The sequence below is a fragment of the Eschrichtius robustus genome, chromosome 13, assembly GCF_028021215.1.
Source record: "Eschrichtius robustus isolate mEscRob2 chromosome 13, mEscRob2.pri, whole genome shotgun sequence".
Lineage (NCBI taxonomy): Eukaryota > Metazoa > Chordata > Mammalia > Artiodactyla > Eschrichtiidae > Eschrichtius > Eschrichtius robustus.
Window position 1 is genome coordinate 17,788,722 of NC_090836.1, and position 16,125 is coordinate 17,804,846.

Genomic DNA, 16,125 nt, shown 5'->3' on the forward strand with positions numbered 1-16,125 from the left:
ATATTTCCAAGAGTTCTTTTTGATATTCTTATTTCTGCTAGAATTTTTTTCATAATTTCTTATTCATTTTTAATGGGTATTATGCCATCAATTTATTATTTTTAAACCTATCGAGCTGGTTAAACATACTTATTTTAAAGTCTTTGTCAGATGCTTACATTAGATTAAATTTAATCTGGAATAAAGTTATGTTTCAATTGGTAGTTTATGTGCTTGTCTTTCTTACTGTTGGATTTATTCATGTATTTTAACATTTCAGTTTACAAGCTCTTCTTGAGTATTTTGTTGCTGTTCTTTGTTGATTTTGGTTTTCTTTGCTGTTCTGTTTCTCTGTATTTACTCCTCCAAATTTGATCATTTTCCCTTTGCTTTTCCCAGTCCCCCAGGTTCTTAGGCCTTTCCTAGTTCTTTTCATAGTGATACTGGGAATAATCACAGAGGGAGCAGGTCACTTGGTCTAGTTCTTGGGTGTATCTGTATCTTATTTCCTCCTTAGTATCACAGTAATAACGTGCAAAAGGGTTTCTTTTTAATTCTCTTTTACAATGAGGTTTGCATCATTTTCCTATGGTTGCTGTTAGCTGGGTTAAAAAAAAATCACTATATATCTACTAATACATAATTTTTGCACAATTGGATGGTTCAATCTTCTATATTCTCACTAATTTTTCATCTGTATTTTATATTCACTTGTTGTAGAAGTGTGTTGAAATTTTCCACTCTAATTGTAGATTTCTTCTTGTAATTTTGTGAATTTTTGTTTTATATATTTGAGTTTATGTTGACAGATTTATATGGGTTCATGATTGTTATATATTTTTGGTGAAGTGTTTTTTTTTTATTATTAAGTAACATCCTTCTTTAATTCTATTAATTCTTTTCACTTTAAATTCTACTTTGTCTTACAGTCATTAATATAACCACAGAAGCTTGATTTAATATTTGTCTGGTATACATTTTCTGACCTTTATCTTCAACCTTGCCTTGCATTATATTTTTAGGCTATCTCTTGTAAACAACATGTAGCTGGAATTTGGAAAACTTCAATATGAAAGGCATTATCTTTTAAGAAGCAAGTTCAATTGGTTTACATTTATTGTGAAACCTGGTATATTTAGGCTTTATTTTCAATTATTTTGTGTGTTTTTATTTTCCTATGCCTTACTTCCATCAAATATTCCTTAATCCTTTCCCCGCTTTTCATTAGATGGTAATAAATGTAAGTGATCATCCTTATATTTTTGGCCAGTTTTTAATTTAATCAGTATTTCTGTTCTCAAGAACTGTAAAAGAGTCCTAGATCTTACCTGGATTTTAAGCTAACAAGTTAGCCTGCCATAGCTGCATGGAAACTGGCAGAAGATACAAGACTCCTTGGTCAGAGACAAAGGACTTTTTTACAGCAATCAGCACAAGCTTCATGTTCAGGTTAGTTTTCACCCCCCAAGTCCCGAAGTGGGGACACAGGAGACCCAGGTGAATGTTGTGCACACCACTGGGTTCGGGTCACAGCTAAGCAATCCTGAGTTTAGGAAATCCCTATCATTTAAATGGGTTGCAAGCAAATCTGCCAACATTTGCCTCAGAGGGAGATGTTACCTTTATCATCCTGGACAGAAAACTCTGCTCCAGAGGGAAAGACCATTTTTATCTTCCAAGGTCACTTACTGTTCAAACATCTTTGAAAAGATAGTTCAGAACAAAAGCGTCTGCTGACATGATATGCCAAAATTCAAGGAACCCATGAAGAATTGTCCATCAACATGTAACTCTTGTTTCTACATTGTATTAGTTTCTGATGAATTTTCTCATGAGTACACTTCATTGGTCACTCTAATTCACCTGACTGACAGAGGATGGTACCAAATATAATAATTTTGTCTGAAATAGCATTTAATCAAAGCTACTATCTACAGGAATCAAAGCAGCAGGATGAGGCCAACCTACACTAGGGATCCTTGGCTTTCTTCAATTGTGATGCAAACCCACTGCATGCACAGTATGTATCTGTGCCCCCCTCCATATTACCCCTGTGGAACTTCAGGGGAAAGGGGAACTGATGAAAACATGAATCTCATTCTGTCTGCTCTCTTCACAGTTCTTGACATACATCCTTTTTACTGATCAAGAGAAGACCTGAGACTATTTTAGATAATGCTAAATCATTTTTAGAAAATGAGTTTTCTTACTGCCCCATAAGGAGAAATTAATATAAATTTAAACAAAATCCAGGTCTCCAAATGGAAAAGAATGTGAAAACAAAAAGAGAAAAATGGAAGAGTTTTGTTAAAAAAACAGGTTAATATTATCATACGAGGTTTGTTCAAAATCAGGTCTGTTATTAAAAAAATAAATAAAGCTTTAAGAGACATGAAGAATATTGTGTCAGCGAAATTTAATAAGGGAGAAAAAATACCATTTTAGAGATCAGAAGTGGATAGTGAAAGGAAGTAAGGATTTAACCTAGTAAGATGTTGAAATGATGTAGGATTCAATGGGGATACTTGAGAGTAATATAATTGAGATAGGTAGCTTCTGTACAGCCATGACCTTCAACAATATATTGATTGCAACCAATTTAAGGAACAAGCTTTTGAAAGCCACCTATGCTTATATTTATCAAGTACTTTGAAAATATTGAGGAAATAAAATTCTAGTATATAAATAAGAATTGGAGACACAGTACCACTATCTATTCTGGAAACAAAGGCAAAAGTAATCTAGTCCCTTGACAAAGAAAATGTTAGATATGAATGGTACCGTTTTACACACGGTCTATGCTTAGAAAGCAATTTAAAAAATTATCTTTACCTGAAGTTGGTGGAATCATATATCCTGCATGCCCCTGACTCACCACATTTCAAAGTACCCCAGTGTAAACATGTGGAGTCCACTAAAGCTCCAAAATATATAGGTGCGGGAATTCCAGCTACAATTAAAACGGAGAAAGAAGAATCCATTAGCAAGGTAAGAAGATATATTGTTTTGTTTGGAAACATTTTAACTTTATTCGTAGAACAAATAAAGTTTAACAAAATATACATCTATTGCTCTAAATTTTACTTCTAGAAACTGGAAGTTACTTTTACTGTAAAGTTTTTAGATTATAAAAAATAAGTAATCTGAAGGATAAATGCAAAATAAATATCATCAGTAGAGAAAAACACTGAATTAATGATTCTTTACATTTTTTTTCTGCAATGTTTTGGGCCAATCACATGCACATTATACTTTAACAAAGCATTTCCTGTTCCTTTGCTTTTCAAATTGCATTGATGAAAAGTAGAATTAAGGTCAGGTAGGTCTTTTTCAAATAAAAAAGAGAAGTTCTCTATTTCTTTTTGTTCTTCATTCTCACACTAATTACAAAGTGTTGTTTACAAGCAGAAGGGATATTTGCTAGACTGTTACTCTGAGGGAGTGATTTCATCTACTTAGTGTTTAATAGTGGTCTGATGTGATGTTGGGAAAAATGACCATTTTTACCTAATACCCTTGTGCAAAATGCATGCAATCCCACACCAAGAGACTTCTCTTCAGGCTTGATACACCTAAAAAATAAATGAATTCATAAATTTAAAAAATAGACATTTAAAATCTACCACAGTTTCTTAAAAGAACTGTTTGTGTGCTAGTAACACACTGAGCCTTAGAAAATTTTCCTGCCTGCTCAGGTCTTGGTTATTCAAGGCCTGATTATCCAGTTCATAACCTTCACAGGAGCCCCACCTCTGGTCCTTGGCATTTTATCCATCACTTTTTGCTCATTCATTTCTATCATAAAGTTATCAAGGAAGAAAATGTTTCATATCAGTTGATTTCAACCCCAGTATCCTCTTCTTGGATGGTATTTCTTGATTCTAATGGTTAAAACTTTAGCCTAAAACAAGAACAATGCAACCCTAGGTGTATTTAAATTATTTGTATTAACAAAATACAGAAAAGCCAAGAATTTTAAAAAATAAATGTAAGGAGAAAAGAAAGCCAGAATAAAAATTTTCAAAGGAAAGTGATGAAAAAAATCCAAAGCAAACATATTTTAAGTGACTTGGTATCTTTTCAGGAGTGGCACAGATTCCTCCATTCTCTCTAGAAATTCCCTGATGTTTTCACTGTTGCCTGAAATTCCTATGAGTAGAAATGAAGACTATAATTCCCCAATGGCACTTTTTGTGCTCCACTCACTTCAACATCAGCACGGCTACCTGCTCCAAGAATTCACCTGCAGAGTTCCTCTGTATTCCCTTCCCTTTTTGATTAACTCAAAGCTGAGAAAATGAAAGCAGCTTTCTTCACAAAAGGACGTAGTACATTTTTAGCAAAAACATCATATTATTGGCATTTTCTTGGCATAAGTATTTTACCAATTCAAATAACTCTTCAGCGTCATAGACTGAGATACAGTTGATCTGATCATTATCTATCTAACACGTAGGTTATTTAGACAGCATCAAGGATTTTACTGAGAAGGAAGTAAGAAAAGCCAGGAGACCTAGCATGACCCTCTTGCTCCCATAATTACCATTTAATACAGAAAATAAGGCATTTAAATTTTACTGAAGAATTTTTCTTTCTCCTCTATTTCTAATATACCACCTTATGATCTCACAAGAGCATGAAATCCTTATAGCTAAGAAATTGTAAACAGTTTAAACTGTTCTCCAAATGCTGTCACTATTTGACATTAATAACAACATTAATTTCTAGTATCCAGAAATAAGAAAGAAAACTTAAAATGCAGATTATGGGAAAATGCTGAGAGAAATTAAAATAGTTCCTAAAAACTGGCAGAGTAGCATAGATGTTGCATCTCTCTACCATCATGGTAGGAGATCCATGAAGATTCCACAAAAATAGAGAAAAGCATAAGTATATCCATAAAAATCCAGGTGTTAAATTCAACAATGTGATCTTGGCAAGAGCTGGAGGAAGAGAGTAAAGATATGAAGAGAGCTGAGAGCATGATTAAGTATTCATCTTAATAGAAAGTAGATATTATTACTGAAAAGTTTTGAAATTGATAAGTAAAACAGAAATGTAGCTAAGAATTTCAATAATCAGGCTAGCCATTGGAAAGATATGACTTTTAAAGCAGCAGAAGAAAATCCAATAAATACAATGGAAAGCAAAAAAAGAAGCAAAAAGTCAAATAAATAGAATATATGAAATAAAGTGGCAAAAGAGCCCTATCACATTAATTACAGTAAATATAAGTGGGTTAAACTCACCAATCTGAAATTACAAAATCAGATCTAACATATTGTCTATAAAGTGAAATAGAAGATTGAAGATTGAAAAGAAAGGGAAGGAAAAAGGTGTAACAGGAAGCAGTGAACCAAAAGAAAGCCAGTACTGCAATTTTAATATGAAACAAAATAGAATTGCCTGAAAGAAATGACTAAAAGATAAAGAAGAAAATTAAGTGCTGCTAATAATAGAAGTATAATGAACAAAGACACATTTACATCCTACAGTATAGCCTCCAAATATATAAATTAAAAAACTGACAGAATTATAGGAAGAAATACATCAGCAATTTTTAAAGATTTTAACATCCATCTTCAAAAAACTGTTGAATTAAGCAGACAAAAAACAAGCATCGATTTACAAAATTTAGATAACACAGTGATTAACTTCAATCCAAGAAATATGGAAACTGTATATCCAAGATGCAGAAGTTACACTTTCTTTTCAGAAACACATGAAACACTCAAAAATTGAACATGCATTATGCCCCAAAGAAAGCCTCAATATTTCCCCCCCCAAACCCCGCATCTGTCAGATTATATTCTCTGAACATGAAAATGAAATAACAATAATAAAGGATACCTATAGAAATTTCTCATAGATATGGAAATTATATAACACATAAATAAATTTTGGTTTGGTGGAGCAAACATAAAAGACATTACAAAAGATTTAGAAGTAAACTTCATGGAAAATACTAATTCAAATATAAATGAAGCAATACTTGCAAGGAAATGTATGATTTTATTTACATTAATCAAAATGAGCAAACTATCTAAGTGTTAAACTCAAATAGTTGGACAAAGAAAAGCAGAGCAAACCCAAAAGGAAAAATTTTTTTTTTTTTTTTTTTTTTTTAATAAATTTATTTATTTATTTTGGCTGTGTTGGGTCTTCGTTTCTGTGCGAGGGCTTTCTCTAGTTGTGGCGAGCGGGGGCCACTCTTCATCGCGGTGCGTGGGCCTCTCACTATCACGGCCTCTCTTGTTGCGGAGCACAGGCTCCAGACGTGCAGGCTCAGTAGTTGTGGCTCACGGGCCCAGTTGCTCTGCGGCATGTGGGATCCTCCCAGACCAGGGCTCGAACCCGTGTCCCCTGCATTGGCAGGCAGATTCTCAACCACTGCGCCACCAGGGAAGCCCGAAAAATATTTTAAAATAAATAAAATAAAGAGCAGAAATAGATGAAATAAAGATTATCAAACCAAAAACTGGTTCTTTAAAAAAGAAAAATAAAACAGCCTCTGGCAACAATAATCAAGAAAAAAAAAATAAAGAAGATGCAATAAACAAAATACAGAAAAAAATGGAAAATCCTTCAGATATATCAGAGAATATCAGAATGATAAAAGAATATTATAAACACCATACACTAACAAGTATACAACTGGTGTAAGCAGATATGGAAAATGTGAATAGACACTAACATTAAATAAATGAAAATAATAACCAAGTATCACTGACAAAATAAGCCCAAAGTACACATCGTTTTACAGGTGAATTCATAAAACTTTCAACAAACAGATATTTAATGCAAGTTGTTCCAGAAGTTTAAAAATAGAAAATTTATTAATTCATTTTGTGGGCCTAGAAAGATTCCAAAAAAAACAAACAAAAAAGAATAGGAAGTAAAAGGTATGTTTTACTTATCAACATAGATATAATAATTTTAAATAAATTATTATTTAAATCAAATCATATACAAAAATATATTGTGATTAAGTATGGTTTTTCTTAGATATGCAAGCAGTTCAATGTAGAAAAAAATCTATCACTTTTTTCCACTACACTAAAAGTACTGAGTTGGAAGATTATATGTAAATTTTTTCCTAGATGAAGAAAAATATATTTGATAGTTTAATACTGATTCTATTATTAAAAACTCAGAAACTAGATGAAAACTCATACTAAAAATCTATAGCAAGCATCATATTTAATGGAAAAATTTTACATGGTTTCCATTAAAATTAGAAAAGAACAAGAATACTCACTATCACCAAATAGTTTAACACACTTTTGGAGGTCCAAGCTGATGCTGTAAGAAAAGTTTTAAAACCTAAGATATGTAAGGTTTGGAAGTGAGAGATAAAACTTTCCATATGTGAACATATTTCTACATAGAAAACCTAACAAAATCAGCCAGTTATTAGAAAAAATAAGAAAAGTTGCTGGATAAAAAGTAAACTTTAAAAAATCAACAGCATTCCTCTAAACCAACAATAACCAACTAGAAAATATAAAAGAAAATAACACCATGTTAAATTACAAATAAGTACATGTCCATATATGTATGTTTGGATATATATGGGTACATATATATTTGCAATTGTACATGGTACCATTTTGTGTGTGTGTGTGTGTATATATATATATATATATATATATAATATATATATTGTGTGTGTGTGTGTAGTATCTATAAAGGAAATTTTAAATAAATGGAAAAATATTCCATGTTCACAAATATTTGATGTCAGAGTTTCTCCAATTAATATATAGAATCCATACAATCAAAATTCATAGGTGAGTATAAAGATCCATGCATTGATACCTAAATCAATTTAGGAAGAAAAGAATAAAGGAAGAGTGAAGGTGAAAGTGGTGGGTGGGTGAGGAAGAGCTACTGTATGAGACATTAACATATGCAATGTCACTGGTATGAGAACAAATAAACTGTGGAACAGAATAAGAATGAAAATGGCCCATGTTATATAAAAACTTTAAATATGATAAAGATGGCACCACAAATCAATGGGAAAAAGACCTCTTATTTGTGCTATTATGCTGGGAAAACTACTTAATTTTTTGGAGAAAAATAACACTGAATATCTCTCTCCCTTGAGCCACACATAAAGATAGACTTGTGATGACTTAAAGAACAAGGTAAAGCTGTATAGCTAGTAGGATAGAATTTAGGGGAATACTTTTATAAATTAGGAATATGGAAACCCTTTTGAAATATGACTCCCCAATACACAAACTCTCAGGCAAGAAAACTGTTAGATTTCGGTACAACAAAATTTAGGATTTAATTTCATAAAAAATACTATGAAAAAATTCAAAGGAAAGATGAGAGACCAGGAAAAGATAATTGTATCAAGTAAACAATATTAGATTAATGTCTATAATTCACCAAGAAAAGTATAGGAATTATAATGAAAATGGGCAAAAATAATGAATAAGCATCTTGAAGCAGAAGCATTAATAGCTAGAAAAAAGTTTGAAGAAATTCTTAAACTCATTGAATTAGGAAATCACATATTAAAACATCAGTGAGCTACCATTTTACACCCATTGGAAGAGTCAAAATCAGAAAGTTCAATAATTCTAAGTGCTGGTGAGGCTATAAGGAAGTAGAAATTCCCATGTATTGATGGTACGAGAATAACTCATAAGTTATTGGTGTACTTGTAACTCATAAGTTATTGGTGTATAGCAGTACTTGGTGAATTTATGTATCTGTGTGCCTTTTGAACCAAAACAAATTTATGGCACAACACTATTTGTGTAATATAAAACACAATACACAAAAAACTTAATATTTTACAAAGGAAAGTACGTATTTAAGAACATATGTCTATCATATTAATATAGATGCCGGTGGTGATAGGAAGTGGGGAATGGAATGAAAAAAATTAAAATAAAGTGAAATAAAACAAGAGGGAAACCTTACCTCACCTAGGATAAACTATGAACTGAGAATTATGATCAACTTAACTCTGCTTCAAGATGAAGAAAAGAGAAAACAATGCACTTTGTTTACTAGGCATGTTTAGAATTGTTTGCAAGGCATGAAGCTGCTGTAATTGGAAAAATACATGTAATAAACCTAAGTCTGAATCCTAGCTCTGCAATTTCCTAGTTTCAGTAAGCCCTTCAACGTTTGTGTCTCACAGTAGCCTTATAAGACAGTTGAGCATTCATTATATATCCATTTTTTAATTAAAGATAAAAGGAGCTCAGAAAGATCAATTGACCTGCCTTTTGCCCTGTGGGTAGTAACTGGTGAAACTGAGACTTCCGACAGCTTTAAACTCTGCTGTCCTATAGGTTGAACTATAAGAAATGACAGCTAGGCAACCACTCTGTACCTAGGAAAATGATCATTTCATATGGTTTACCCTAAAATATAAATGTGTCTCTTCTCGGGTTAAACAATGAGAGGTTCGCTAATTTAACTCTAAGAAATAAGGTAGGAAAGATAGGGAGGCAAACACCAACAGATGAACATTTTTATTGATAACTTTAAAATTTGGTAAAATTCAACAATGTTTAATGGGAAAATCTTAATAAATGGTATATATAGAGCACCACATTCTTAGATACTGTGGACTTCAAGTGGCTTTCTTAGAAAAAGCTCCCTTACTAAATAACCAGAAATAAATCTAAATAAAGAAAATAATTCTTGTACCTCAGGAGAACCATATATCCAGGGATGGCAGATAAAGAATAGATGAAACTGCTGACCACCGACAAGATTAAAAAGTACTGGAGCATCATGGAACAGTCCTGTCCCTTGTCACATAGCCCAAGAACTGCAGATGAATTTCCTGGTGTTTGAATGCAGCTACAATTTTGGAACACCTGTCAAAAATAATATATTATCCCATTTAAGGAAGGAAACTTTTGAATACAAATCTCAAATATTTTCTGCATTCCTAATGAGGTCAAGATGGACAGTTTGTTCCCTTTGTTCTCATATCCTTTATAGTGTCTCAGGATTATCTCGTGAAACAATACATAGAAGGGTGGTTTCCGAAAAAGGGTATTTCTTTCTAAATTTGAGTAAATTTGCAATAGCTCTGTTGCCTTAAAGTCATGCTTTTTAGAAACACGTGCTGTTTTGCTACATGCTAAATATGACAAATAAAATTTGTTTCAGAATGCTCAGTTGAAATATTTACTTACCAATAAACAAAGTTTTGTTTCAAAAAATATAGTTTATTTCACAAACAGAACAAAGTCAACCCTTTTTGAAATCTTATGTTCCCAGGTTTCAATAAGAATCAAAATTTGGAAGGCGTAGCTTCAAGATGGCGGAAGAGTAAGACGCTGAGATCACCTTCCTCTCCACAAATACATCAGAAATACATCTACACGTGGAACTGCTCCTACAGAACACCCACTGAACGCTGGCAGAAGACCTCAGACCTCCCAAAAGGTAAGAAACTCCCCACGTACCTGGGTAGGGCAAAAGAAAAAAGAAAAAACAGAGACAAAGAATAGGGATGGGACCTGCGCCAGTGGGAGGGAGCTGTGAAGGAGGAAAGGTTTCCACACACTAGGAAGCCCCTTCGCGGGCGGAGACTGCGGGTGGCAGAGGGGGGAAGCTTCGGAGCCACGGAGGAGAGCGCAGCCACAGGGGCGCGGAGGGCAAAGCGGAGAGACTCCCGCACAGAGGCTCGGCGCCGAGCAGCACTCACCAGCCCGAGAGGCTTGTCTGCTCCCCCGCCGGGGCGGGCGGGGGCTGGGAGCTGAGGCTCGGGCTTCCGTTGGATCCCAGGGAGAGGACTGGGGTTGGCGGCGTGAACACAGCCTGAAGGGGCTAGTCGCCACAGCTAGCCGGGAGGGAGTCCGGGAAAAAGTCTGCAGCTGCTGAAGAGGCAAGAGACTTTTTCTTGCCTCTTTGTTTCCTGGTGCGCGAAGAGAGGGGGTTAAGACCGCCTCTTAAAGGAGCTCCAGAGACGGGCGTGAGCCGTGGCTATCAGCGCGGACCCCAGAGACGAGCATGAGACGCAAAGGCCGCTGCTGCCGCCACCAAGAATCCTATGTGCGAGCACAGGTCACTCTCCACACCTCCCTTCCCAGGAGCCTATGCAGCCTGCCACTGCCAGGGTTCCGTGATCCAGGGACAACTTCCCCGGGAGAACGCACAGCGCGCCTCAGGCTGCTGCAACGTCACGCCGGCCTCTGCTGCCGCAGGCTCGCCCCGCCTCCTCCGTACCGCTCCCTCCCCCCGGCCTGAGTGAGCCAGAGCCCCCGAATCAGCTGCTCCTTTAACCCCGTCCTGTCTGAGTGAAGAACAGACGCCCTCGGCGACCTACACGCAGAGGCGGGTCCAAATCCAAAGCTGAACCCCCGGAGCTGTGCGAACAAAGAAGAGAAAGGGAAATCTCTCCCAGCAGCCTCAGGAGTGGCGGATTAAATCTCCACAAACAACTTGACGTACCCTGCATCTGTGGAATACCTGAATAAACAACAAAGCATCCCAATATTGAGGAGGTGGACTTTGGGAGCAACGATATATATATATATATATATATTTTTTTTTTTTCCCCTTTTTCTCTTTTTGTGAGTGTGTATGTGTATGCTTCTGTGTGTGATTTTGTCTGTAAGCTTTGCTTTTACCATTTGTCCTAGGGTTCTGTCTGTCCGTTTTTTTTTTTTTTTAAGTATAGTTTTTGGCACTTGTTATCATTGATGGATTTGTTCTTTGGTTTGGTTGCTCTCTTCTTTCTTTCTTTTTTTTTTACTTTTTATTTTTCTTTATGACTTAAAAATATTTTTAATAATTATTTTTCATTTAAATAACTTTATTTTATTTTATATTACTTTATTTTATTTTATCTTCTTCTTTCTTTCTTTCTATTTTTTCTCCCATTTATTCTGAGCCGTGTGGATGACAGGCTCTTGGTGCTCCAGCCAGGGGTCAGGGCTGTGCCTCTGAGATGGGAGTGCCAATTTCAGGACACTGGTCCACAAGAGACCTCCCAGCTCCACGTAATATCAAATGGCGAAAATCTCCCAGAGATCTCCATCTCAATGCCAAGACCCAGCTTCACTCAACGACCAGCAAGCTACAGTGCTGGACACTCTATGCCAAGCAACTAGCAGGACAGGAACACAAACCCATCCATTAGCAGCGAGGCTGCCTAAAATCATAATAAGGCCACAGACACCCCAAAACACACCACCAGACGTGTACCTGCCCATCAGAAAGACAAGATCTAGCCTCATCCACCAGAACACAGGCACTAGTCCCCTCCACCAGGAACCCTACACAACCCACTGAACAAACCTTAGCCGCTGGGGACAGACACAAAAGACCTACAATAACAAACCCAAAACAATTAAGAAAATGGGAATAGGAACATACATATCGATAATTACCTTAAATGTAAATGGATTAAATGCTCCAACCAAAAGACATAGGCTGGCTGAATGGATACAAAAACCAGACCCGAATATATGCTGTCTACAAGAGACCCACTTCAGACCTACAGACACATACAGACTGAAAGTGAGGGGATGGGAAAAGATATTTCATGCAAATGGAAATCAAAAGAAAGCTGGAGTAGCAATTCTCATATCAGACAAAATAAACTTTAAAATAAAGACTATTATAAGAGACAAAGAAGGACACTACATAGTGATCAAGGGATCAATCCAAGAAGAAAATATAACAATTGTAAATATTTATGCACCCAACATAAGAGCACCTCAATACAAAAGGCAAATACTAACAGCCATAAAAGGGGAAATCAACAGTAACACAATCATAGTAGACTTTAACACCCCACTTTCACCAATGGACAGATCATCCAAAATGAAAATAAATAAGGAAACACAAGCTTTACATGATACATTAAACAAGATGCACATAATTGATATTTATAGGACATTCCATCCAAAAACAACAGAATACACATTCTTCTCAAGTGCTCATGGAACGTTCTCCAGGATAGATCATATCTTAGGTCACAAATCAAGCCTCGGTAAATTTAAGAAAATTGAAATTGTATCAAGTATCTTTTCTGACCACAACGCTATGAGACTAGATATCAATTACAAGAAAAAATCTGTAAAAAATACAAACACATGGAGGCTAAACAATACACTACTTAATAACCAAGAGATCACTGAATAAATCAAAGAGGAAATCAAAAAATACCTAGAAACAAATGACAATGAAAACATAATGACTCAAAAACTATGGGATGCCGCAAAAGCAGTTCTAAGAGGGGAAGTTTATAGCAATACAATCCTACCTTAAGAAACAAGAAGCATCTCAAATAAACAACCTAACCTTACACCTAAAGCAATTAGAGAAACAAGAACAAATAAACCCCAAAGATAGCAGAAGGAACGAAATCATAAAGATCAGATCAGAAATAAATGAAAAAGAAATGAAGGAAATGATAGCAAAGATCAATAAAACGAAAAGCTGGTTCTTTGAGAAGATAAACAAAATTGATAAACCATTAGCAAGACTCATCAAGAAAAAAAGGAAGAAGGCTCAATAGAATTAGAAATGAAAAGGGAGAAGTAACAACTGACACTGCAGAAATACAAAGGATCATGAGAGATTACTACAAGCAACTATATGCCAATAAAATGGACAACCTGGAAGAAATGGACAAATTCTTAGAAATGCACAACCTTCCAAGACTGAACCAGGAAGAAATAGAAAATATGAACAGACCAATCACAAGCACTGAAATTGAAACTGTGATTAAAAATCTTCCAACAAACAAAAGCCCACGACCAGATGGTTTCACAGGCGAATTCTATCAAACATTTAGAGAAGAGCTAACACCTATCCTTCTCAAACTCTTCCAAAATATAGAAGAGGGAGGAACACTCCCAAACTCATTCTACGAGGCCACCATCACCCTGATACCAAAACCAGACAAAGGTGTCACAAAGAAAGAAAACTATAGGCCAATATCACTGATGAACATAGATGCAAAAATCCTCAACAAAATACTAGCAAACAGAATCCAACAGTACATTAAAAGGATCGTACACCATGATCAAGTGGGGTTTATCCCAGGAATGCAAGGATTCTTCAATATATGCAAATCAATCAATGTGATACACCATATTAAGAAATTGAAGGATAAAAACCATATGATGGGGCTTCCCTGGTGGCGCAGTGGTTGAGAATCTGCCTGCCAATGCAGGGGACACGGGTTCGAGCCCTGGTCTGGGAAGATCCCACATGCCACGGAGCAACTGGGCCCGTGAGCCAGAACTACTGAGCCTGCGCATCTGGAGCCTGTGCTCCGCAACAAAAGAGGCTGCGATAGTGAGAGGCCCGCGCACTGCGATGAAGAGTGGTCCCCGCTTGCCGCAACTAGAGAAAGCCCTTGCACAGAAACGAAGACCCAACACAGCCATAAATAAATAAATAAATAAATAAATAAATAAATAAATAAATAAATAAATAAATAAATAAATAAATAAATAAATAAAAGAAAATAGTCACATAAAGGACAAAATTAAAATTATATTAAAAAAAACCATTTGATCATCTCTATAGATGCAGAAAAAGCTTTTGACAAAATTAAACACCCATTTATGATAAAAACTTTCCAGAAAGCAGGCATAGAGGAAACCTACCTCAACATAATAAAGGCCATATATGACAAACCCACAGCCAACATCATCCTCAATGGTGAAAAACTGAAACCATTTCCACTAAGATCAGGAGCAAGACAAGATTGCCCACTCTCACCACTATTATTCAACATAGTTTTGGAAATTTTAGTCACAACAATCACAGAAGAAAAAGAAATAAAAGGAATCCAAATTGGAAAAGATGAAGTAAAGCTGTCACTGTTTGCAGATGACATGATACTATACATAGAGAATCCTAAAGATGCTACCGGAAAATTACTAGAGCTAATCAATGAATTTGGTACAGTAGCAGGATACAAAATTAATGCACAGAAATCTCTTGCATTCCTATACACTAATGATGAGAAATCTGAAAATGAAATTAAGAAAACACTCCCATTTACCATTGCAACAAAAAGAATAAAATATCTAGGAATAAACCTACCTAAGGAGACAAAAGACCTGTATGCAGAAAATTATAAGACACTGGTGAAAGAAATTAAAGATGATACAAATAGATGGAGAGATATACCATGTTCTTGGATTGGAAGAATCAACATTGTGAAAATGACTCTACTACCCAAAGCAATCTACAGATTCAATGCAATCCCTATCAAACTACCACTGGCATTTTTCACAGAACTAGAACAAAAAATTACACAATTTGTATGGAAACACAAAAGACCCCAATAGCCAAAGCAATCTTGAGAAAGAAAAAGGGAGCTGGAGGAATCAGGCTCCCTGACTTCAGACTATACTACAAAGCAACAGTAATCAAGACAGTATGGTACCAGCACAAAAACAGAAATATAGATCAATGGAACAGGATAGAGAACCCAGAGATAAACCCACATACATATGGTCACCTTATCTTTGATAAAGGAGGCAAGAATATACAGTGGAGAAAAGACAGCCTCTTCAATAAGTGGTGCTGGGATAACTGGACAGCTACATATAAAAAATGAAATTAGAACACTCCCTAACACCATACACAAAAATAAACTCAAAATGCATTAAAGACCTAAATATAAGGCCAGACATTATCAAACTCTTAGAGGAAAACATAGGCAGAACACTCCATGACATAAATCACAGCAAGATCCTTTTTGACCCACCTCCTACAGAAATGGAAATAAAAACAAAAATAAAAAAAATGAGACCTAATGAAACTTAAAAGCTTTACACAGCAAAGGAAACCATAAACAAGACTAAAAGACAACCCTCAGAATGGGAGAAAATACTTGCAAATGAAGCAACTGACCAAGGATTAAGCTCCAAAATTTACAAGCAGCCCATGCAGCTCAATTTCAAAAAAACAAACAACCCAATCCAAAAATGGGCAGAAGACCTACATAGACATTTCTCCAAAGAAGATATACAGATTGCCACAAACACATGAAAGAATGCTCAATATCATTAATCATTAGAGAAATGCAAATCAAAACCACAATGAGATATCTCACACTGGTCAGAATGGCCATCATCAAAAAATCTACAAACAATAAATGCTGGAAAAGGTGTGGAGAAAAGGGAACCCTCT

General features: G+C 35.5%; 1 protein-coding gene across 3 annotated transcripts in view; it reads right to left on the reverse strand.

Annotated features, from left to right (window-relative positions):
- SLCO1A2 (solute carrier organic anion transporter family member 1A2) overlaps positions 1 to 16,125 on the reverse strand; it is a 48,447-nt gene that overhangs the window by 3,367 nt on the left and 28,955 nt on the right. For 2 of the 3 annotated variants that reach the window (XM_068560667.1, XM_068560668.1), the window contains 3 exons: positions 9,658 to 9,830; positions 3,487 to 3,551; positions 2,812 to 2,929 (listed from right to left, as the gene is read on the reverse strand). In XM_068560667.1, coding sequence (XP_068416768.1) covers positions 2,812 to 2,929; positions 3,487 to 3,551; positions 9,658 to 9,830 — 356 coding nt within the window. The remainder of the gene's footprint in view (positions 1 to 2,811; positions 2,930 to 3,486; positions 3,552 to 9,657; positions 9,831 to 16,125) is intronic. The other variant, XM_068560670.1, reaches the window with a different exon arrangement.